The sequence below is a fragment of the Neopelma chrysocephalum genome, unplaced genomic scaffold (assembly GCF_003984885.1).
Source record: "Neopelma chrysocephalum unplaced genomic scaffold, ASM398488v2 Primary Assembly neopelma1_26, whole genome shotgun sequence".
NCBI lineage: Eukaryota > Metazoa > Chordata > Aves > Passeriformes > Pipridae > Neopelma > Neopelma chrysocephalum.
Genome location: NW_020897695.1, coordinates 10612038 through 10636608, shown reverse-complemented (window position 1 = coordinate 10636608; position 24571 = coordinate 10612038). Strand labels below are relative to the sequence as shown.

Below are 24571 nucleotides of genomic sequence, written 5' to 3'. Positions count from 1 at the left end.
GCTGAGATGGGAACAAATGGCTGAAGGGAAGAGGCTAGATGACATACTCTGCTAAGCTGTATGTGAAGACTGATGTGAAACTGTTTGAACTCACTAGTCATCATAACAAGGAGACAGAGAAGGCTATTACTGCTCATAAAAGAAAAATAATCTGAACTGTATACATTTTTGTTAGTGCTCAATAGAAAAAGGAGAAATTTAAATATACATATAAAAAGAGAGATGTTGAATAAGAGTATAACAAGGAGCAATTAACTCCATGTTGTGTGTAGAGCAATTTCCTCCAGCACATCCTCTTCGCAAATGATGCACAGCAGGAACCAAGACCAATGGAGGCAGCAGTGCTTTTTGCAGAGCATTTACCAGTAGAACTTATCTTCTATATACGATAAATAAGAATGGGGGTGAGTAAATTCTGGTAGTTTCAGCCCAAATTTGGGTTCTGCTGTTTTAAGTACCACATAAACATAAAAGAAGCCAAACCTGGCCCCAAATATTTGCAGTATAAAGGCAATAAAAGTAGAGGAGGAAGGAAATGTTTATCACAAACAGATGGCACGTGTTATTACATGGTAGCTGGTATCACTGAAGGGAGAAAGAAGCCAGGCAAGTCAATTTACTTAAGGGAAGGATAATTATAAAGAAGAGCATTATGGAAAATGGAGAGATGGGCTGGATAGGAGGTGACTTGCTTATGGGCTCAATTTCCTGCTTCAGAAGTCACCCTGAGCCAAGCAGGCACAGAGGTCTGCCTTGTGCAGTCTGCGGGCTGCAACCACACACCCCTGTGCACGTGAGACACTGAAGAGGACCCTCACAGAAAGTGCAGCACTGCTTCCCTTCCCAACCGTGCACAGCCAGTACTCCTCAGCATCCACACACTGCACAGGCCTGATCACTCAGAGCTTCTAGCAGTTAGTAAAACATCTACCTCACAACTGTCTCTGAGAAAAGGAGATCCAGGCAGTGACCCAGGCTGCCAAAGAAGCACTCTGTACAACATTTGCTCCTCTTAACCTTTACTGTCCTTTGCATTTTCCAGTGAAATCCTTCAAGTGCAAAGAAATCAACAATGGCATCTTATGGCTATCCAGGATAAGTATATTCCATAATACAGCCACATGGGAGTACCCATGGAGACCTTTCTGGCTCTCCCCCTGCCTGCACAGCTATTCCCCTTCTTAATGAAAACCAGGACTTCAAGAGAGAGGATGGGAAATGATGCACAAACAAGTCTTATCCTAACATTCACTCATTCCAGGACCAGAGTGCAGGTCCAAGTTCCACGGTTTATTTGAGAAAGCAGTGCCATAGGAATGCAGGTTTAAATACATGAATGCACCCTTTTTAGGCTTTCAGAACTTTGCTGGTGCACCATGCTTAAATGTTTGACATCTTCAAGCATTTTTCTTCTAGGCTATGGGGAATGCTCCCTTTCTAAATTAAATTTCTTTGGGTTCATATATGAAGCAGATGATTCTGGGGTTTTGCCCTATCACAATAATGAGTAAGTGAACAAATGGGTATCCATTCTTTTAGCTCCCCTATTGATTTTGTGATTCATAGTGTAATCAATTTGCTTGTCTCTCCCCAGACTTCTGCCTCAGGGCAAGGAGAGCTATACTAATGGTATGGGAGGTTGGACTATCTCTGTTTGGTGCTGTTTGGTACAAATACTGTTGATCTATGAACACACACTATCAAAAGCCTTTTTTTTTTTGTCTCCTGCCTCTCAAATGGGCATATTCATCTGAGGTCAACAACTAGCTAGGTCGCAGTTTCCCATAACAATTATTATCCTCCCACCTTCTGTCCCCAGCAAACTTATAGTGCCCACTCACAACTTACCAAGACAGTCAACTCACATCTCTTACCATCATCACTTAGGCTTTATCTGTTTCTCTTCAGTCATATCAGCACTGTTTCTATGTTGATATTCCCATATTTGAGGTTCATATCAGTTTGTGACACACTGGCTAACTCATTGCTAACATACCTATTTGGTTTAGGGGAGATTTGCTTTAGTTGCAGCAGCACTATCCTCTTTTCCTTCCTTCCTGAAGCTCACTGTCTACCAGTCCAATCTATACTCACTGCATTCCACTAGCAAATAATACAACCCACGGGTGTTCTTGCATCCTTCTTTCAAATGCTGCATTGTCTTGGCTAACAATGTTTGCCAGAGCCTCTGCATCAACACACTCTGAGTTCTGGCATGCCTTTCTGCATTACCTGTAGCCAGCAGATTTCATTTCTAGTACCTCCACAGTATTGGACAGTTGTTCGACCTTCTTAAATTTTATAAAATCACCTAGGTGTGTTCCTCTGCTTTGCAAATTACAATTGTTTAATATAATTAGTTTTGTGTTATCTAGTAATCATTTTCTTTGATAGCTTTGTTTCAGATCCCACTCAGTGTATAGAAATGCAACAGAGGCTATGTTAACTCCCTTGATGGAAAAAGCTGGTGCTTCAGTTTGCATTTTCAATTTGTGTTCCCATATTAAAAACAAAACAAAACAAACACACTCTCCCCTCTTATCTTAATTTGGTCCCGCCTTGAAAGCCTGAGACATATCAACTGATTCAAAATGGGAGGGGAAAAAACATGTCTCGTGACTGTCTTCATCTTTTGCTGGTACCCACTGTCTGCATAAAAGGCTTTTTCAGTTGGCCTCTGCTTTTCCAGAGCAACATCAGCTGTGGTGCCATTTTTAGCTGTGACATTTTCCCCACTCAGAGTATTTTCTTAGTCCATTATACTCCATGCACCATCTGCTGTACAATAGCCATACACTGCCAAGAAGCCTGGTCACAGTCGGCTTTATTCAGCGGATGAGCCCTAATTGCTTGGCCTGGCACAATGTGAGCCACCACATAGCACGGCATCCAATTCCAACTGCTCGTGTCATGGTTTCTCAGGGGTACAACACTCCAGCTCAGTCTCAGAGGCAGCTGTGACCACCGATTAGTTCCAACACAGAACAGTCATGCTTCCATTCAACTTCTCTGAAGACAGGAGGGAGCAACCACTCTGTAGGCCTACAGATGCCCTTTGTTCCCAGTTTCACGCTGAGAACGTGGCAGAAAGGAAGAGGCTGTGGGACTGGGAGCTGAGCAAAGCACTGCACATCCTGGATACAAATTATCTGAGTGATTCTACTGTCTTGGCTGTTGCTAAAGAATGCTAGAGGGGTAGGTAGCAGGAAGGCTGGGGTTATGGTGTTTTCTCTAGCTTTGTATTGGATGCAGCTTCAATAAGTATGTGCAAGGATCATCTAACCTGTTGAAAAAAAGGCAGATGCCAGTTTTAGTACCCCTCTTGCAGGCTGTACAGCTGTTGGCTCTGAACACCTTGATGCCAGCATTGTAGAATGTAAGCATCCAGTCTCACCCTTCTCCCTAGTGAATGGGCCAAAGCTCCTCAGAGCCATAGGCAGTGACACACACAAACCTGCCAACAGAAACACCACAGTCCAGGGTACCACGTTGCACCCCTGCCCCACCTCTGTTTCAGTGTCTGTTGGAAAAAGATGCCAAGTCTGAACACAATCCTGACCTAAATAGGGCAACTTGCCAGTCCCACAGCTCTGTGACACCCCAGCAGCTTGTGTTAACCAAACAGGGAAGACTTCTTGTCCTGCCTAACCACACCAGTACACTTTCAGCTGATGCTGCCTTTGGGTCTGCCAAGCTCTCAACCTGTACAGACAAATGAATGTTGATATGACAATGACACATCTTCTTTTTGATCACTTGCTATTTAGAGAGGAAGTAGTAGGCCAGACACTACTTCTACATGGTGGAAATCGGAACAGGTTTGGTGGAACGGGAAGGAAGAATAATATAATGTACTAGGAGGCCAGTACCACAATATTAATACTCACTGGTATTTTTTTGTATTATTATACAACCCTATTGTAGGTCCCTTTTTCTTGAAATGTCTCAAGGCCCAAAACTGTGGGATGCTATGGTCCCTCCATGAAAGTCAGTAGAAACTTATGGCACAACTCAGCATTTTGTAGAATCAGGCCCCTGATAACAAATAAGGTGGCTCTGAGCAAGAAAGCCTACAAGAAGATTTAGTAGATAGACATACCGCTTGGAGATGGGCCAGGAAAGAACTGTGCCTGAAGAGGCTGCCCTTGGGACGAAAGTCCTTTGCGACACTTCTGGGTTGAACACACCCACTAATCCCACTCACCGCTGCCTTGGGAAGTAGGAAAAAGCAGCTCTCAGTCTGTTCCATTTCTGCCTATCATCCAGTTGCTGGGAAGGAAGGACTTGCATACAGCCTCTGCACTTTGCTTGGTTACAGATTTCATTCATAGAAGCCTTTCCATGAAGTCATTTATTCTGGAGTTGGCAGGTCCCACTCAAGCAAAAGGAAAGGATGAGCCAGTCCTAAATAAAGAGAAGGGAAAGTGTAAGAATGGCAAGGAGAGGAGCTATGTTCTTACAAATCAGTTTCTGCACTGGTAGCTAATTATCATTTACACTAATTCAAATATTTAATATCCGAAAGAATTACTGTTGCATAAAATGCAGCTGAGGCAATTTTACACATAGCTTATTAGCAGTAATGGATTATACTGAACACATCATAGTGTGTTACATAGATATAAAGCCAGCAAGATTAAAATGTAACTTTATTCTATTCTCCCTCTTTCCCTTGAAATGAGAAGGGCTTGCTGGAGACAAAATGGGGATTACTAAAGTAGGAAAAACTGTAAAATGGCAATATAAACTACAGCTGACTTCACACAGTAATTAATGAGAGAGACGTAGCCTCTCTGGTCATGTGCATCTTATGCACCTCTGCTTGAATGGCAGAGCAGCTCATCTATAAAACAACAAATGAAGTAGGAAGAAAATGGGAGCAGGTAATATAAACAGAAATTTGTCTAATATTTTAGAGGAGCTAAAGAAATATTGTATTAAGGCACCACATTTTGAAATCTGTATAAGTCACTGCAGTTTCTAAGGTAACAATTTAGTGACACTCAAATTAAACAAACAGCAAGTGGTCAATGCAACAAATTATTGCCTCATGGGTAAAGACAATTAGAATCTCAGCCACCATCAACAGAAATATTATTTCACCTTACACTCCTTCACATTGTGCCAAGAACATTCCCTTTAAATAACAATTAACTCTGAGGTACAATTATATTTTATTTAAAAACAAATGGATTTTCTATCTTTGATATCCAAGACCTATTAAAGTAGACAAAAAGATGACTTTGATGCATATAAGAAAAGACTCTAGTTGTCTTGTCTATAGTTAATCATTACCAGCTCTTCCTACCACCCTGTTAAAGATTTAGATAATCCAGTGCTGGGATTAAAAGGAACATAGCGCTGCTTAGTGGCTAGTGCCACCTTGTGAACAAAATCCCAAACACCCTTCCCTCACCCTTTAAGCCAAACTGTACCTATGCAGCAGAGTACAGAAAAAAGAAATTCAACTTTTGTATGAAAAGTAACTTCATGATAAGAGCTCCATATTTAGGAATAAAACATGAGACTAAGCCTCCAACCAGGCCAGACAAGACCTTGATAAAGTAGAGACAGTCTATAAAGAAGATAGATACTTTACAATACAGTTGATGGGAAGAGAAGCTATTCCTTCTCACTGCATTGCAAACAATACCTAATGTTACTCTCACTCAAGAAATGCACATCATGTCAGCTGCAGACTTTGCTAACCAACACTGACAGACCAAGCTTCCTTCCTTTTTTTTGGTCAGTTTCTTTTTAAAACCTCTGTTTCATCTGCACCATCAAACAGCAGAAGACTGTTGCACTTAAACTACTGAATATAAAGGAGTTTATGCTATAAATCCATCAGGCTGCCAAACACAGGCATCACTGACTCTCCAGCTTCCCTATGAACCGCACAAGAGTTGGATTTGCAGTGTTCTGACCAGAAGCAGACAGGAAAAACAGGAGAGATCAGGAGAAGAGCAACACTGATGCTTCTCTAACAATTTTTATTACAGTGTCTGCTACTGGCACTATGCAATTATAACTGAAACTCTTCCACTAAATCCAAAATTATTTTGTATCCCTTATCAAGGCACTTCTATATCTTTTTCTCCTCCTTGACCACCTCCCTTCCCCCTGGCCCACTCAATCTCATGGATTTTGAGTACTTACTTCATCAGTTTTTACGATCAGGTTTGGCTGTATCAGTGGATCCTCTTTTCCTAACATCAAGGGTCATCAAGAAGAGGGGTGCATTAGATCTCCCATTCTAAAGTGTGAGTCCCTTTGCCATCTCAGATCTGCAACCAGCTCTCAAGAAAGTCAGATGAACTTTTCCCCTTGGCTTTGACAGAAGGAGCCTTTTATCATGTCCTTTTCCAATCTGGGAAAGTACTTGCACTTTTGCTTTTGTACCCAATCCTTTCCTTTTCAAGAATCCATTGTGGTTAACTATTCATCTCCTAGACTTTGAAGACTCGATGGTAATAGTAGTAGGAAAATAAGAAGAATTAGAACTCACACCAAATATTGCTCCTGGTTTCTTATGTACCATTTCTTGTGGGGGACTTCAGCTTACTTACCAGATGTCTGCTGCAAATACAACACGGCAGAAAGGAAGCAGTCTAGGAGGTTCACGGAGTGTGCGGAAAATAACTTTGTGACATAGCTGGTGAGTGAGCCAACTAGGGAATGCACCCATTGGACCTGTTTGTGAACAGGTAAGTGATGTGGTGGTTGGAGGCTGTGTTGGGCACAGTGATCACAAAATGATAGAGTTTTTGGTTCTCAGACAAGTAAGGATGGGGATCAGCAGAATGACTAGCTGGGATTTCCAAAGGGCATATTTTAGTCTGTTTAGGAGACTGGTTAATAGAGTCCCTTGGAAGGCAGCCTTGAAGGGCAAAGCAGACCAGGAAGGTTAGACATGCTTGAAGGAAATCCTAAAGTTGCAGGTGCAGGCTGTCCCCACATGCCCAAAGACAAGCTGGTGGGGAAGAATACCAGACTGGCTGAACAGAGAGCTTTAGCTGGATCTCAGGAAAAAAAAGAGAGTTTATGAACTTTGGAAGGAGTCAGGCCACTCAAGCAGACTACAAGGAAGTCTTGAGTTATCCAGGGAGAAAATTAGAAGGGTCAAAGCCTAACTAGAACTTAATCTGGCTACTACTGTAAAAGACAATAAAAATGTTTCTATAAATACATTAGCAACAAACACAGGGCTAAGAAGAATCTCCATCCTTTACTGGATGCAGGAGGAAACATAGTGACAAAGGATAAGGAAAAGGCTGAGGTACTCAATGTTGCCTTCACCTCAGTCTTTAATAGTAAGACCAGCTGCTCTCCAGGTACCCACTCAGTTGGAAGACAGGGATAGGGAGCAGAACGAAGATCCCATAATCCAAGAGGAAATCATCAGTGACCTACTACATCTGTGCGGCCAGCAGGACTAGGCAAGTGATCATTCCCCTGTACTCAGCACTGGTGATGCTGCACCTCGAGTACTGTTCGGGCATCCAAGAAATACATTGGGATGCTGGAGCAAGTCCAGAGAAGGGCAACAAAGCTGGTGAAGGGTCTGGAGCACAAGTCCTGTGAGGAGCATCTGAGGGAGCTGGGGTTGTTTAGCCTGGAGGAGAGAAGGCTCAGGGGAGACCTTAGTGATCTCTACAACTACCTGAAAGGAGGCTGTAGCAAAGTGGGTGTCGGCCTCTTCTCCCAAGTAACAAAAGCAACAGCACTAGAGGAACTGGCCTCGAATTGCACCAGGAAAGGTTTATATTGGATATGAGGAAAAATTTCTTCACCAGAAGGGTTGTTAAGCACTGGACCAGGCTGCTCAGGGAAGTGGTGGAGTCACCACTGCTAGCGGTATTTAGGAGACCCGTAAATATGGAACTTAAAGACGTGGTTTGGTGCTGGGTAAACGGTTGAACTCGATGATCTTAAGGGGTTTTTTTCAACCTAAACAATTCTATGATTCTTCGGTTTTTCACTCCAAGATCCTTCATTTTTCCCCATGGGGCAGAAAGTGAGAGTAAAGGTTTGAAGTCACCCAGGAAACCAACATCAGGGTTGGGAATGGTACTCTTGTCAAATGGCAGTGATGAGACATTCAGGAACCATGTTTTCCTTCAAGAGCTAGTATCTCTCATTAATAGAGGATCCACTCGGCATCAAGATAGCTTGCTAGTTAGATACTGAACCAAGATACGGTAAATCGTTTCTTCAGTCCCATTTTCACAGCAATTTAAATTTGAAGTAGGGAAATATTAATCTCTATGTCTTACCACAAGTGGGATGTCCTTCCTTCATCTTCTTACCCATCTTGCATAATGGAATGGTTACAATTTTTAGGACAGGGATTGTCTCTTACTCTCTGTGTCTACAGCACCCAGAAAAATGCTGTCCCACTCAAGAATTTCCAGACAAGGATTACCACAATAAGCATGTAGTGAACATTTTTAAAGGGGTTTGTTCAAAATAATCTCTTTGGAAGATGCCATATGTTAAACTTAGCATTTGGGTTCCATTTACCCTGGTTTTCGAGACTCTCCTGTAGTCCTATACAATCTACCATTTCAGCAATCTATATTTCTTTCCATCTCCTGTAATATTCAACACATGCCAGACTTTGATCCAGGGACACTCAAATGGTCTCACAGCACAGGTAGCAGTACTGTAACTGTCTGTTAATATGATGATACAGCTTTGTTTAGTATTTAAACATGAATAATGCCAGTGTTGCAGCTACAGTTTAAGTTGCATGCTGTTTGAGCATGCCAAGCACATTCAAGCTCCTCTCTTTAAATTTTTGAAAGTTGGTTTTTGGTTTTTTATTTTATTTTATTTTATTTTAAGGGATATTCATTTCTTGATTTTTATTACAGTACTACAAAATGCTGCCTGACATTGAATTTCCTGCCAAACAATAAGCTGGCCTGGCACATGAACAAACCACGTTGCTACAAGCATTGACAAAACAGTCTTGCTCCTTCATCAGTCATTCACAAGAAATCTTTTATTTTACAGAAGTACTAATACATCCTAGAATCGGTTCCAAATCATTCCATCTTGCCAATCTACTATTGGTGACTGAATCAGGCAAAGAGTTCCCATAAAGAAATCTGTATAAATGAATTATAAACTGTGCATTAGGGAATCAAAGTAAAAGCTCTCTGCACCAGCACCAGTTGACAAGCTTACCCTCTCTTCAGTGGGCTTTTGAGAACACCACTGCCCTACTTTAAGAGATGTTTGTGGCTAACACTGGGCAGTCTGTTTGTAATATTTCCTTTTCCTTTAAGGTTCAGTTATGGGGTTTTTTAAAGCCTTTATTTAGTGGCTTGGAAAGGAACTTCTAAGTAACAGGGCGGGTTAGTATTTTGTGTAGAGGAAAGTCTGTAAGGAGAGGATTTTTCAGTATTTCTAAAATACATTTTGAATCTATCAGTTTGATTATTTCAGTTTACCTTGAGATGGGTTCTCCTGTCTTTTGAGTTTTATTCTTATTTCTAACAGACTTTCTCTTGGCCACTGTGTCCCAGACAAGTACAGGTCAAGAATATACAGGCAGTTGTTGACCCTTAATTTATTAGCTGCCTTCAAAATCAAAACCCAAACCTGAAACTGTTACTGGAAGCTGATCCAGAGCTACTAAAAGTCTTTAGTGGCCTACACTGTGAAGCAAAGAGGGTGCTACTTTACCAGGTGGAAAGTCATGAACATCTGCATATTCAACTTCCAATAAGTGGCTCACCTTCATCCAGACAAGAGATTACAAGTGGGATGTTCCCTGAGGCCAGATCCTAAAGGACACAACAGAGCACCCTCAAATACTGAAGGTGAAATCTGTGATCAGATACTTCAGCCAATTGGTCATGGCTAAGTCTAAAAAGTTGTACAAGATTGTAGAACTATCTTTCTGAAGGTAGTTTAGAAAAAATTAGTGGCAATGGTTTAGTGGCTTCTTAAAATTATTTTCATGTTTCTATGAAATTTGTTTTGCTAATAAAACAAATAGATCAGAACATTTATGTTATTTGTAGAGAAAAGTCTCATTTCCTTCCCTGCCATCTTCTTCCATCCTGCTTTTGAATACTCTGGTTTTAGCAAAACAGCAACAGGTTTGTTACATTTAAAGGAAAACGATTTTTATCATCTATTAGATGATAAAAATTCCAGTTAAATGTTAGATTTCACACACAAGCTTAAAGCCAAAATTAGAAAAAAGAAAACAAAGTGCACAAAATTCCTTGAATTTCAGATGCACAACAATCCCATATGTATGAAGATATCATTATCCCACTGAATAGCAGCTTCTCTGCTCTTCAAAATTTACTATAGAAATCCAAGAGAAATGGAGTGTAGAAAAATACTGAGTGGAGCACAGACAGTAGGTAGGCTTGTCTTCTTGTGACTTGCCCACTTTCTGATTTTTCCCTGCAACTACCCTCAGTTACTTCCACTCTAATTTCTCAGGATACTACAGGCATCAGAAACCTGAGCTGGAGTCAATATGGTGTATATAGCTTAAACAAGGGCAAGACAGCACAGCATCCCAGAGCAGGAACTCTGAAAAAGCACTGAAGGGACAGCGAACTATAAAGCTTCTCACGAGGCAAGGGAGAAAAACAAACCTGGATTTATATTTTCAGTCACACAGTTGCCTTTTCTAATATTTTACTTCATATATTCTACAAGCATGCACTTCATATATTCTACAAGCATGTACGTTAAACCTGTGTCTTTGGCAAAGACCTTCAAAAGCAATCAAATTTCCCAAGGATGAGGCCTAAGCCTTGCTGGAAAAGAGACTGAATGTTCCCAAACAGAATCATTTAAGTAGAGGTACATAAAATCACTATTTGTTTGGAAGAATCACGTTCTTTTTCTTGAGCCCTTGTCTTCCCTGCTTTCACAGCACCAGTATTTTCTCCCTGCTGCAAACACAATGAACGGTGCATATGAGCCTAGGAGGTAGAAATGAAAAAGGTTCTCTAATGGAACATCTTACCTGACTAATAACTTCTATTTTTGCAAGCAATGCCTCTGTGTGCCTCCCCACAGTGTAGGTTCCCCATCTGCCTTTGTTCTAGTAAATGAACTCACATTACAAACACAGAGAGCAAACATACTCATATCCTGAACCTACTGCACCCAAGGGCCAGATGTTTTTGCAGAATGTATAACTAATAAATGTTTGCTCCCAAGCATTTCAAACGGCTCACAATCATTCCTAATAACAAGCATAACCAGTGAAAAATTCTTCACAGTTATATTATGAGAGGTAAAAAACCATAAACAAACACCTATTTTCACTAACCATATCTCAACAATATCTTTCCAATATAAAATTCTGCTTCGCACAGAGTCTTGAATCTATTACTGATATCACACACAATTTGAGGCCACCTTTCTGCCTCTGTGTAACATTAGTCTAATTTTGGAAGTCGCAGACTTTCATTTCCAAAGTTGCACTTTTCAGATGAACAATTCATTTAATTGTGCATCATCGCTGGCCTGTGAAATTCAGGAAATGCTTTTTTCCCCCAGTAACTTAAACATAATCTTAACTTTTTTCCTTCACATACTCATACTCAACACCAATATCTTCTCCAAATATATGTATCTTTCAAATGACTCTTCCATAAAACACTTCCTAATTGGTAATTTGTATCTCTCAATATATTCAGATGTATAAACCGTGCAACAGATCAAGCAAAAAAAATGACAATATAAACGACCTTTCAGATTTCATGTACCAGTATTCTCCTACGAGACAAAGGCTGTATGTTTTACGGTTGGCTGATGTTTATAGGTGCTGGAGTTTCAGGTCCCACTTTTATAGCACTTGGTTTCGTAGAAATGATGCACAATCAACCATGGCTATAGTGTTGTACTAACTGCTTAAATATTCGGCCTTTGCAACCCAAGGAACCTTCAGGTACCTGAAAAATGCACAGAAATAGCCTTTTAGCTATCAAATGAACCACATAAAATCTACTCTGATACCATTACTTTAAAGTTCAAATGGTTTATTCTGAGTGGTGCATATTTTTAAGGAAAGAAAGATTATCCATGCATACAGTTTAGGCACAATACCTGTGTGGATTTCTGTCTGGTCTTATCCTGTTGTCAAAGACATTGGATGATATCACACAAATTTGACAGAACAGTAAATGTCAGATGACTCAAAATTTCACACTTCTGTAAATTTGATGAAAATAGTCAATAGAGAGACCATACTCATGTCCTCACTGAGGCACTGCCCATTAACATCATCCCTTAATACACGCTGTCCAATTCCAGTAGGAGGCATCAGAGAATCCCCACCGAAAAGTGGCATTTAGGATTCCCTAACTGCAGGAAAAGCGTTAGCCCAAGTACCTACTTTATTAAACATCAGAGTTTTTAATCACAGTGCACCAAACCACAAGAAATTTTTTTTTAAATGGGGTTTTCTTAGTCCCACTACTTCAATAATTATTTGCATCTATTTTAAATATTACTCAGATCAGAGTGATGGCATAAAGGAACTTACTACTTATGCTTGCCAGATACAGCAGCTAGCTCAGTTTAAAGGAAACAAAAAGCAGGTCTTCTACAGAAAACTGAGTCAGTCTCAGCAGTCTCCATTGATTAAAGACAACTTAAAGAATAATCAAAACATTTATTACCATCACTGCATAGCAGCTTGTTTGTGCATGGTGAGCATGACTCAGTACATGTATGCTTTTTTCAAGTCATTTTAACACAATTTTTCCTGATTACTACATCTCTCTAAGGACAGATCTTCACAGAGTCATAGAATCATAGAATGACTTGGGCTGGTAGGGACCTTAAAGATCATCTAGTTCCAACTCCCCTGCCATGGGTAGAGACACCTTCCACGAGACCAGGTTGCTCAGAGTCCCATCCAACCTGGCCTTGAACACTGTCACAGATAGGGCATCCACAACTTCTTCAGGCAACCTGTTCCAGTGTTTCACCACCCTCACAGTAAAGAATTTCTTCCATACATCTAACCTGAATTCCCCCTTTTTCAGTTTGAACTCATTAGTCCTCGTGCTATCACTAGTTTCTTCAAGGAAGGATAGTAGGTACACATATCTTTGGCATGTGCTACTGGTAAGCTTACACGAGCTTGGAAAGGCTGAAGAGTTTGGGGGAGTATATCTACTTTACTCAGCATTACAACAGCCACATGCACCCTACCAGTTACTGTGTCTCACATGATGAGGCAAGGATTGCTTAAAGCTGACTCAACTTCTCCAAACTTTATCACAGTTACAAAAAACTTGTAATGATTTAGAGTTCACAGAAGCAGAGTCATAGAGACCAAGTTAAGCTTTCTGACCAGTCATCTCAAAATAACATCTGCTTTATGAGAACTATAGCTGAAGGCCTTTCTGGCAGGGGCACCAATGCATGCTACTTTATTTTCCAGGTCTGACTGGAAATGAGACAGAATGAGGAATAATAAAAAATTAGAAATACTGCTCTCCATTTAACATATTGCTACACTAAAAGCGTCAGTAGTTCCTCAAGCAGAAATACACAGAAACACCAAAGCTACAGCCACACACAAAAAGGTATATTATTGTTCTGGCAATAGCTCAGTGTAAAAATGGTCAGTGGATGTCTGCAGCTAAGTCTATTGGGTTGACTCAAGTCTCCTGATCAATATTTTTGATACTTGTCTACATCTCATTTCCTTTCTGGGATGAACAGTTCAGTACATCTGCCTTTGCATATGCTGACAGGCACCACACAAGGCTCGTCCTTCAGTCTCATTTATGTGCTGTATACTCCAAAAGGACCAAAACTCCAGTCCTGAAAGGCACTTGATGTTACAGGGTTCAAACCAACCCAAATATCAAGAGATCTCAGACTACATGTAGTCTTTGACAGAACTGCTGTACTAAAGATGAACATTTGCTAAGGGAAGCCACAAAATTATGATTGTTCAGATTAGAATAATGCTATCATTGTTATGCTCCTTTTTAACATAGTTTTTCATTTACTATAAATGTTACTAGTTTGATATTTATTACTAGCATGGCAGAAAGGGCTAATGGATTGTGCAGCAGAGGTCAGCAATGCATAAATCTCCAATATAATACTCTCCATAAAAAAAGGAGATGACATGTAATAACCCTCCTCAAAGAGTCATTAGGAGAATTGTGTGATTTAAGCATTTTTTCCTGTGAGACCAAAGATTTGTGACACAATAAATTCAGCTTTGGGGCTCATGGTATCAAACAAAAAAAAAACAAAAAACTGTGGTGTCCTGATGCAAAGCAATGATCTCTTGCAAATTTATTTGTAAGCATACCAACTCAATAAGACCTCTGGCAGCTCCAATTTGTTATAAAAATTTTGACTGGTTAACTTTTTAACATTAAGCTTTAGGCTGGAAAATTACTACTTCTTTCCTTCCATACACATACAGCCAGTGTTAAGAGTGCTGGAAAAGAAAATCCTTAACATATCTTATGGCTACTTTGTCATAAATAGAGGCAAATAGTAACCTCTGGACCACATCAGATGTGTATGACTGGGTCATCTAGCAACAATCAAATCCAGTGGAATGACAGCCTGAGTCAATCAATCACATACTCATATGTACTGTAAGAAATGAAATCCCTACTCAGAATAGGGCCACCCTCAAAGTCACAGAATGCTCAAGGCCTTGCCCAGTCTACTTCCAAGTATTTCCAAGAATGACCACAACCTCTTTGGGCCCTGTCTCAGTATCTGACCTCCCCTTACACACACACACACACACACACAAAATCTTAGTATTGCATTGGAGTTTTCCCTTGTTGCAACTCGTGTACGCATTATACAAGATCAGCACAGGACATTGCACAAGTCATCGGATACTTCTGAGCTTCCTCTGCTGCAGAGTTAAATGCAGGTTAAAGATCCAAGCATGTTTTTGAAATTATATCATTCAAGAACACAGAAAAGGTCCTGCAGTGCAAAGTGCTACAGCTGCTGAAAGGAAAGGATGAAGTTCCTTCAAGCAGTTATGTCTGTGGCAGGCTATGAGCTATAGCAACAATACAGTGGCTTCTAGTGGTAGGAAGAGCAAAGACCAACACAACTGTCCTTACAGTGATGGAAAAGAATTAAGACCTCTGCTCGGGAAAGAAGCAGCTGACAACAATTCATATGAAAGAAAGTACTCCTGACTTGCTGATTTCAGTTCCAAATGGGGACAGACTTGCAAAACCTCAACTATTTCTGCTAATCAAATGAAGAACATCTGAAATTAATAAGGGATACAGACAGCCTGATCCACTAACACGCTTCTTCAAGCATGAAATCAGAAAAATTAGGATCTTATTTAGAATGTAAACACTTTTTTACATATCTAAATGCTAAGCATATTAAAAAGATACCATTATTAAAATACCAAAGCATTTTCCATTATACTGCTCACTGAGTCTGTTTCATTCCTGTAAGCCCTACAAGTACTGAAAGTAGGTGAAATATTGTAACTTTATTAAGGCCCAAAAAACACAAGTGATAGGAAACACAGGATATTTATTTTAAAAGTAGTTTTTAATAAAAATTAAAATAACAGTTATGATGATAACTAATGGAAGCTAATGCATAAAATTAACTATCTTTAGTGTGCTTTACCTGATCCTCCAACAGTGTTGCACAGGTTTTACTTTAGAAGTAGGAATACAGACGCTCAACAGGTTGTCTGCATCAGTAAACCATCTTAAAAGTGAATTAGAAATAGCATTCTTATTTTGTATCTGAGGACGGAAACCAGCAGGAGGCAATGGACACAGTCATTTCTGGTTTACTAGAAAGATGAGCACACATGAGGCTATGTGCTAGCTTCCATTTCAAACAAGCAATGTTGTTGCTAATCAGCAAGAACTTATGTCTTACTGAAAGGCTTTTGAAATTTGCCTTGAAGAAAAACTCTTGGAACACGTAAGTCTTCTTTCCTATTCACAGTTTCTCGCTGCACATATTCATTGACCACTTGCTCATATCCCTCAGCCTTGAAAAGCTGAGATAAGAACTCTGGAAGAGAATTGGGAAAAAAAAAAAAGATGACATATTATGTTTAAGCTATTTTTAAAACACCAGACAGCATTTATATAAGCATATGTTCTTCTCTGTTACAGCATGAAAATCACACAGGCCTTCAGATTTCAAGCTGTTCTGTGCAGTCAGACTGCTGAATAAAAATCAATACAGATCTCCTTTAGAAACATCAACCTAAGCAGAACAGCTTGTAAAACTGGGGCTTAAGCTAGTTACTCAGTTGATTTTTCAAAAATTGCCACATCTCTTATTTTTATTGAGCCTTGTCATTCTCATTGTGACTGATGCCAGTGCATTTTTACTTTGTGCAGCTGACCTTTGCTAGCTGAACGCATCACTCATTGCAAATATTTCAAAGGTAATCCAGTCTTGCATCTCTGCTCGGGGAAGAACACCACACTACATTTGATGCCATTGCTCAACAGAAAAACTGACAAAGTGGCAAAGGGAATATGGTGATATCAAGCCTCCACTAAGTCCAACTGAAAGTATTTTCCATAAACAAAAGAATTTTACTCAAAGCATATCTCCCTTAAGGAAGGCAGAATTACCTCACAAATGGGGTTAACTATGCAGCAGGGAGGGCTGCTTATGCTATTGACTTGTCATGTTAATTAAAAATCATAATTTTTCCTTTCCTGCACCTTATTTCGCTCACTCAGGCAGTAATTTCACAGTAAATTTAAGCCATTTCTAAACTTGTGTTCCTTGACAGAAAACAAAGACATGCCATTTTCCATTGCTCAGAGGGATTAGCTCAATGAAACGCTGATCTTGCGGGTACAGGAAGCACTAGAAGATGGTGTATTGAGGAAGATGAGACCACCCACTTTGGTGGTACTGCAGGCTTGTATCAACCTAAGCCCACCATGAAGCCACACACACTGGTTGTAAACAAAGTGTGTTCATGTAAAATGGGGGACCCACATTGATGAAATATAAATAAACAGCACTTAATTGTGGACCTATTGAAATCTCATTGTAAGGAAGCTGCACATACTTCATTACACAAAATTACAACCACGCATTCCTCCACAAATTTAATAATTATTTCAAACAGTAAGAAAATAATGGATTTTTTTTCCCCATGGAAGAAGTTCAGTGTTGTTATCTGATACCAGACATATTATAATAAGCATCATTCAAATGATCCCATGCAGCAATTACTTGGTCGACCCGTGTAGTGCCACACAAATGACAAATAGCATGGGTTGCAACCTGTGCAGAATTGATGGGAGTCATGTCCCCAGTAACAAAAGAATTCTCAAGCATTAAGCAATATTTATATGAAAATTTGTGAGATGAATGAGATCATAATGATTAAAAATGGGAGCAGAGAGGATCTGTGAGACAGTCACAGACCAGCCCAAGGAAAAACAATTGCTAACGTGAGCAATATAAAATAAATTCTCTTTTCTCTTTCCTTCCTCTTCCTCCTCCCTACCTCAATTCTTCCACCAATGGAAACATGCATACTAGAGAGGAATTTGTCATTCAGAAACAATTCTAATACACAATAAAAATGGGATTTAAAATTCCACAGCTAGGTCAGTCTCCTATTTGTTCCCTTTAGCATTCATTCTCTTTGCAAGAACTAATTGTTTAAACAGAACTAAAAATCACTTAATAAATATCAGTTCTAGAAATGCTTCAATGAAGCTGTAGCACACCCTGCATTATCTTAGATTTCATCATTGCCCTGTGAAGGATAGAGAGAGCTCAGACAAGATTAATGGTTTTTATATATCAGAAGCAATTAGGTAATATGTTATGGCATAAAATATGAATAACATTTACTTGGCTCCAAGCTGGTCTCTTCAATGTCTGTATTTTGCTTTAAACTAAGAACAAAGAGCCCCTCTGATATAAACTCACAGCTCTTATTACACAATGCGCTACAACTGATAGGGGGGGAGTAACGAGTTTAGCCTGAGGAATTGGGAGTTAGAAGCTATAGCCAAACTATAATCTCAACTCATTTTGAAAGTCTAAGCAAATTCCTTCATGTCTCTCTGCTTCACATTCTTCACCAGTAAACTGCAATAATTACCTTCCTTCCTAAACCATTATGAGCACTGTATTAAAAACTTTATATACTGTATCACATGGAAATGTTTTTTGCACCATGTTTACTGGAAAAAAAAAAACAACAAAAAACAGAAGACAGAGTGACAGCAAGTCAGTGCCATCCCAGCAGGATTTGTGCACAAGCTTAACAGCACTGTAGTCATGGTTCCGCTTTAGAAATCAATGGCTTCTTCAATAGACCTCCTTTTCCACACCAGGAATAGTCTTGCACAAAAACTGATGTCAAGAGAACTGCTTAGTTGCTTCATGAAGATTATCAATTGTCTGACTGAACATTGGTCTTTTTCCCTCAGCTAACAAATCCGAATGAAATTCAGCAAATTCAGAAACTGCTGCTCTTGGCACATTATAGCACATACAACAAGCTCGTAAACAAGAAAGTGCTCCATAAAGTCCTGCCAGTCTAAATACCCTCTTGTTTCCAAAAAGGATGGTAAACAAAATAAACCACAATTTAACAGTTCATTTGTATAAAACAAAACTTCCAGGGGCAGGTTGGCAGTTCCCTGAAGCAAGTTTAAACAGAAGATTCACAGAAAAGAAAGCACTCTACAGTATGTCTTACCTTCAGTAAAAAAATACGATCTTGTCCCATCTTGTCTAACATAAAAGTTTTCTCCAAGTTTGCTGCCGGATTTAAACCTGAGCATTGTATGATCATACATTCCATAGTCTCGGAACAAGACACACTTGCCTGGTTTTAATACCTGTCACATAATACAAACATGCTTTAAGAAAACAGTTGCAATATATTAAGAAATAAATAAGGAACAATTTCAGTAAAATGGATTGTGGATTTCTGTTGTTTCAGGTTTCTTTAGTTGGTCTTTATCAAAGGAAACAGGCCATAAAGAGTTTAAAACATAGAAATACACGGTCATTGGCCATGCTGATTTTAGATATCTGATGCATGCAACTTTCCTACATGACATGCTGTCATCAAATACCAGCTGTATTTGTCAGAGGAGGAAAGGAGTACTTGCCAATTTGTGCAAAAATCCACAAGTGACTTCAATGATCGAGGCATCTCCACAGAGAAAATAATAATTAGCCTTTTCATAAGCACGAGCTAAGAATCAATCCTGATTTTGGAAAACAGCTGGAGATATACCAAAAAACCCTAACATTCCCTCTTCAGATTACTGATAATAAAACAAACAATATCAGATAACATAAAACTTATACATATATGCATTAAGTACAAAATATATTGACTGTTTTCCTCTGCAGTCAATATATGACATGTCAGAAAAATCAGAACAATCACAATTCATATTATTTAAACCACTCTTTGGATAGGCCTATCCTAGTCTATCAACTAACAAAGGCAGCCTAGGGAGATGAGTCTCTCTAGATTTATGTTTACCTCTGAACACTCCAATTTTAAATCACCAGAGATCAACATCCTAACTCCAAGTCACCGTAACCCTGGAAGTCAATTTTGACTCACTATCATTCACACCTTATCGACGCAGACATTTCTGCAATCTATAAACATTATTTGTAGCATGCAACCCAAGTCACAGCTTTAAAATCATCAAATCATAGAATGGCCTGGGTTGGAAAGGACCTGAAAGATCACCTAGTTCCAACCCCACTGCCATGGGCAGGGACACCTTCCACTAGACCAGGTTGTTCAGAGCCCCCTCCAGCCTGGTCTTGAACACTTCCAGGGACTGGGCATCCACGACTTCTCTGGGAACCTGTCCCAGTGCCTCACCAACCCCACAGTAAAGAAATTCTTCCTAATATTTAATCTAAACCTACTCTCTTTCAGTTTGAAGCCATTCCCCCTTGTCCTCTCACTACGTGCTCTTGTAAAAACTCTCCATCTTTCCTGTAGGCTCCGTTCAGGTACTACCAGGCTGCCTTTTATATATATTTTTGTTATATTGATAGCATGAATTAGGCTTCAATCCAAACAATCTCACAATACCAGGAGAAAAAAAAACATTATAAAACATATTTGAGTCCTGTATACTAAGTGAACTAACTAAATACATCCACGGTATGTAATATTAAAGATCACTATTACAAGAGGGTTATTTGCTCAGAAAAAAAAAAAGTACTTTCAAACTAAAAAGAAGGAAACTGCTTTAAAGGCTGTAAAATCTGCTGGTGCTACCTTGTAAATGTTCTTCAGGACAAGATTCATTTTGTCAGGATGAATGGCAGAAAGGACAAATATAAGTGTGACAACATCCACAGAATCTGCTGGCATATTGTCCAGAAGATCATCTTTAGTAAGATCGCACTGGAACACTTTACATCTTTCAGTACTGTATAAGGCATTTTTCTAGGAAAATAAAAACAGTAAGCTTTCATTGAAAATTAGTAGCATTTGTTATTGAAAAACAGTAAAAAACTTGTGAAACTAATCAATATAGCACCATGAAATATGGTGGCAAAAGAACAGTAACTTCCAATAGGCTACTAATGTGATCAGAAAATTTTTGCTGTATACTACAATAGTGAAACTACAACTAGTAGAATAGTCTCTTCTCATGAGTTTGAGAAGGAATGTGCATTAAGACAGTTTAGAAAGCTTAACCATTTCTGTTTTACTGCTGCTTCTACTCTTTAAAAAATACATAAATACTACTAAAACAAATTCTGTGTTACAGGGTGATCGAATACAGCTCTTGAGCTACAAGTAGACTGCAAACAGTTGAGGTTCCTGTCACGTAAACTGCAGCTGGGCTGTTCTAGCCCACAGTTCTGCTGCATAAAAGGAACCTGGTCTTGGCAAGAAGTAAGATCAGCAAGAGCTGTGGAGGTAGATGTCACCAAGTCATCCAAACCCCTGGGGTACACACTCAGCCCAATGTCATCCTGGAGTGCAGCTATGGCATCCCAGGAAGCTGCTGTCCTCTCCTGTTTGCCACATGTACTTCTTCCTGTTGTTCCCATGAGACATGCTGCTTGTGTCTTGTGGTTCTTGGTCACAAATATCCCACAAGACAATGCTTTCAATTAACAGATATGTAGAAATTTACCTGTGACTACAAACTTAATAAACTAGGAGACTTTTAAAGCCCAAAGCTCCTGCCAGCCTTGCTGGAAGGCTCAACTTTGGACTGCAGTACCATCTACCCATGAATAAGTATAAACACACCTACTCCTAACCAGCCTACAAATTTCTTTAACAATAACTTTCATAGCCCTGTTTTTAAGGTTCTCCTTGGGACTCCCTCCATCAAGGGCAAGCTTCCATTGCAAACAAATTTTGCTTGTACTGCACAGTCAGCAGAGACATAGTAGTGCTCCCAAAAAACACAGTCTTCATAAATTATTCAAGTAATATACCATAATACTACAATGTGATGCTGAAAAGCGAGATCTTGAGCAATGATTTGACTTCTTGCATAGGATCTCAACTGAAATGGATCAGTCTCCATTTTTTGGCAAAATATATTCTACCCTTCTTAAAAAAAGGAAGGCAAGAGACGCCTGTTACATTCATTTGCAATTTCAGAAGCTTCTAAAAACACTCTAAAAGAAGTTCCAGATATCACACCAACCTTCACATACTCAACAGCTCTAGGAGAGAAATCACAGGCATATGCAAAAATATTCAGATCTTCTTCTAAGAGTGGAAACAAGCAGTTCCCAACCCCACAGCCCGCTTCCAGAATGGTCAGTTTCTGATCTGCAAACTGAAGAAGAACCAATACAAGATAAAGCACATCATTTTTGTTTTCCCCATTACATGAGCACTACACTCTTCAATGACCACTTTAAAAGTTATAATCAATTTTAATTACCCCTGATTCAAAAACCCCCCAAAGTAGACAGCCATTGGATGACATTAAAGCCCAGACAACTTGATTTCTGCAAAATTAGAAATCTTCTTAGAATATATTAATATTTCTTTAGTCATCTACCCCTTAAGTAATCAACAGACTGTTGTACCATTTCTGTCTTGTCTTTCATTCAGCTATGAGGAACAACAGATGCAGCTGACTATTCCCCTTAACTCCATTCTGCAATTAGCCTGCAATTCTGGATGCTTTTCTTTAAAGGAGTATACTGAAAGTGCACCAACTTGCATCTGAAAACATCCCATCACAGAGAGACAAGCTGTCTATTTGGGACACAATACAAATATTTCAGACTTCATTCTTAGCATCCCATATGCTATGAACAGTATCCCCATTCAGTATGGATCAATTATAAATTGAAACTGAACTGATGCTTGTGATTTTCAGGAGTTGTCTTTGATACTAAGAGAAACTACACAGAGCATTGAAAACTTGGCAGCTCTTACCTAAACAGCTTTATTATAAGTATTATTAACTTACTTGGAAACAACTGATTGGAAACATTTAATCCCATCTTTTACAGCAAAAGTGTATAAATCTCACCTCACGACATGCTTTTAACTCTTGAAACTCTCTGGTTGTCCAATGTCTATCTTTGAAGAAGTTGGTACTGTTTCTTTTGTAAAACAGATCCCAGTTCTTCTGTGCCTCTTTTTCCAGTTTTAGTTGTTTGAACTCAGACACCAAAACCTGATCTCTTGCCAGTCTTTCAGCTTCCTCTGGGCTAAGGACTCTTGCACTATGGCCTTTCTTTTGGAAAGCACCACCTTCAGTAGATGTTGTTACTACATTTAAGCAATTGTCTGATGTGTTTTCTTGGAACATCCTAGATTCTTTCACACAAATACGAATGCCAAAGACCCAAGGGTGATTTTTTTTCTTTAGTGTATGGTTCCATCACTTAAGTAAGATAAGTGAGTATCTAGAAGAAAAAATGATAAATAATTGCAGTATGCACTTACAACAATTTTACAGGGATCTATCCTACCCGATGGACTGACATACCACCAGATTTCTCCTAATTTCAGAAAACCTTCATCCAAACTAACAAGCATATACATCATCACACTGATTAAAGATACTTCAGAGTCTGCTGGTCTTCCCCCTGCATCCCAGAAAGCTGCTCAAGAAGAGAAAGATGGTACAGCTCTAAGCTTGTTTTCACTCAGACTTTAGAAGGAAAGCAAGGGCTTTGTTTCTTGTTAGCCTCAGTTGGAAGACCTCAAAAAAATAATAACTGAAAAACAGATGACGTTCAAAAGTCACATTAAAATTGATGAAACAGAGTATATTCATGTTAGCATTTCTCCTTCCTGCTTTCACCTCTGTGAGAAAATAATGGTGAAAACACCAGCATTTATAACATCACATATCTGAACAAGAGAACAAAACCAGTACTGTGGCCAAAACACCCAGAACTGGCCTGTGTCAGCATTCTTTTTACTGCTTCCTCCTGAGAATTCACGCTGGTTTTAACAATCACAGGTGGGTTTATTTTCAGAAGTTAACAAAACCAGAGCAACAAAAAGAGCATTACGTAGGCTGGGAAGGGATCCAAATATTTTCTCTAACATTAAACTAGTTCTCACCTCTTCCTTGCCACAAACATGCAGATCCTGGATGCTGGCACATGCGAATTAAATCCTGCAAGGCTCGGTAACTCCCAGGGAAGCCCAGGTAGCAAAAACGTGCCACTTGTGTGTCAGTGCCCAAAACCAGGCATTGGCGTCATTTTACCAAAGTGGAAATGAGAAAAAACGAACCATAACCACCCTACAGCAAAAAAAAATAGTACTTCACTTAAGTATTTTATTTGCGACAAAAATACATGATACGATACAAATCACGTATTGTGATATGTACATGTTATATATTATGTTGTCATGATATATACATGTTATGATACAAACATAAAATATGGAAGTGTGCAAATAAAATAAAAAACTGTCAGAATTTTGTCCAGCGTCACAGGAGACAGATGCCCCCTTTTTCCTCCAAAAACAACAAGTTATAGAGTAGATAGTCTTTGAAAGAAAGTCTCTTCAAGAAGAGCATATTCTTAAAACAAACAAACAAGCTTAATCAGCAAAATTTCTACTATATTTCTACTACATGCCTATATTCATGCTCCAAGGAGATTAAGGTGCATATTTCTTCATAAAACGAGCTGGGAGGTGAAAAAAATCCTAGCCAGCCTTTCCACTGCGCTCAGAAAACGCCGCGAGAAGGCAGCGCGATGATCAACTCAGCTGCAACAGCCTACGCCTGGGCTAAAGAGCCTTTTAGAGGTTTTTAATCCATCCCTAAAACCGCAAACTTGTAACATGTCCGTGTAATCCCCCGGTCCCGCCACACGGACACCGGCTCCCCGCCAGCAGCTCCTCCGCCAGCAGGGCCGGGGGCTGGATACCCCGGCAGGGGAGGAAAGGAAAGCCCCTCCTGCCCAGCCCTGCCCTCCCGGGGGCGGGGAGCACCGCGCCCCCACCTCCGCGGGACCCTCCGCGGGCAGAGCAGCCTCGGCCCGGCTCCGCGCACCCGCCTCGCCTCACCCACCGCCAGCCCCGGAGAGCTTTCCCGGAAGGGAAACTCAAGAATTTCCG

At 39.7% G+C, this 24571-nt stretch overlaps 1 protein-coding gene and 1 pseudogene across 2 annotated transcripts; one reads left to right on the top strand and one right to left on the bottom strand.

The window, feature by feature from the left end:
* Positions 1 to 7286: 7286 nt before the first annotated feature.
* LOC113964167 lies at positions 7287 to 7920 on the top strand (annotated as a pseudogene).
* Positions 7921 to 15520: 7600 nt separating this feature from the next.
* METTL6 (methyltransferase like 6) lies at positions 15521 to 24552 on the bottom strand. 2 transcript variants are annotated; one of them, XM_027675509.1, is made up of 6 exons: positions 24521 to 24552; positions 22515 to 22893; positions 21672 to 21806; positions 20276 to 20446; positions 18716 to 18857; positions 15521 to 16038 (listed from the first exon to the last, which is right to left on the bottom strand). In XM_027675509.1, exons 2-6 carry the CDS (start codon positions 22794 to 22796, stop codon positions 15890 to 15892), a joined length of 879 nt encoding a protein of 292 aa, XP_027531310.1. In that variant the 5' UTR covers positions 22797 to 22893; positions 24521 to 24552; the 3' UTR covers positions 15521 to 15889. The 2 variants fall into 2 exon arrangements, with proteins under 2 accessions (XP_027531310.1, XP_027531309.1); XM_027675508.1 differs by lacking the exon at positions 24521 to 24552 and adding an exon at positions 23561 to 24402.
* Between the last annotated feature and the right edge of the window lie 19 nt (positions 24553 to 24571).

Excerpts from the sequence above, each read along its gene's own strand:
- METTL6 (XM_027675509.1), bottom strand. The coding sequence starts at position 22,796 with ATGTTCCAAGAAAACACATCAGACAATTGCTTAAATGTAGTAACAACA. Across the intron at positions 20,447-21,671 it reads GAGCTGTTGAGTATGTGAAG|AAAAATGCCTTATACAGTAC; the intron begins GTTGGTGTGATA and ends TTATTTTCCTAG. Across the intron at positions 18,858-20,275 it reads TCCTGAAGAACATTTACAAG|GTATTAAAACCAGGCAAGTG; the intron begins GTAGCACCAGCA and ends ATTATGTGACAG.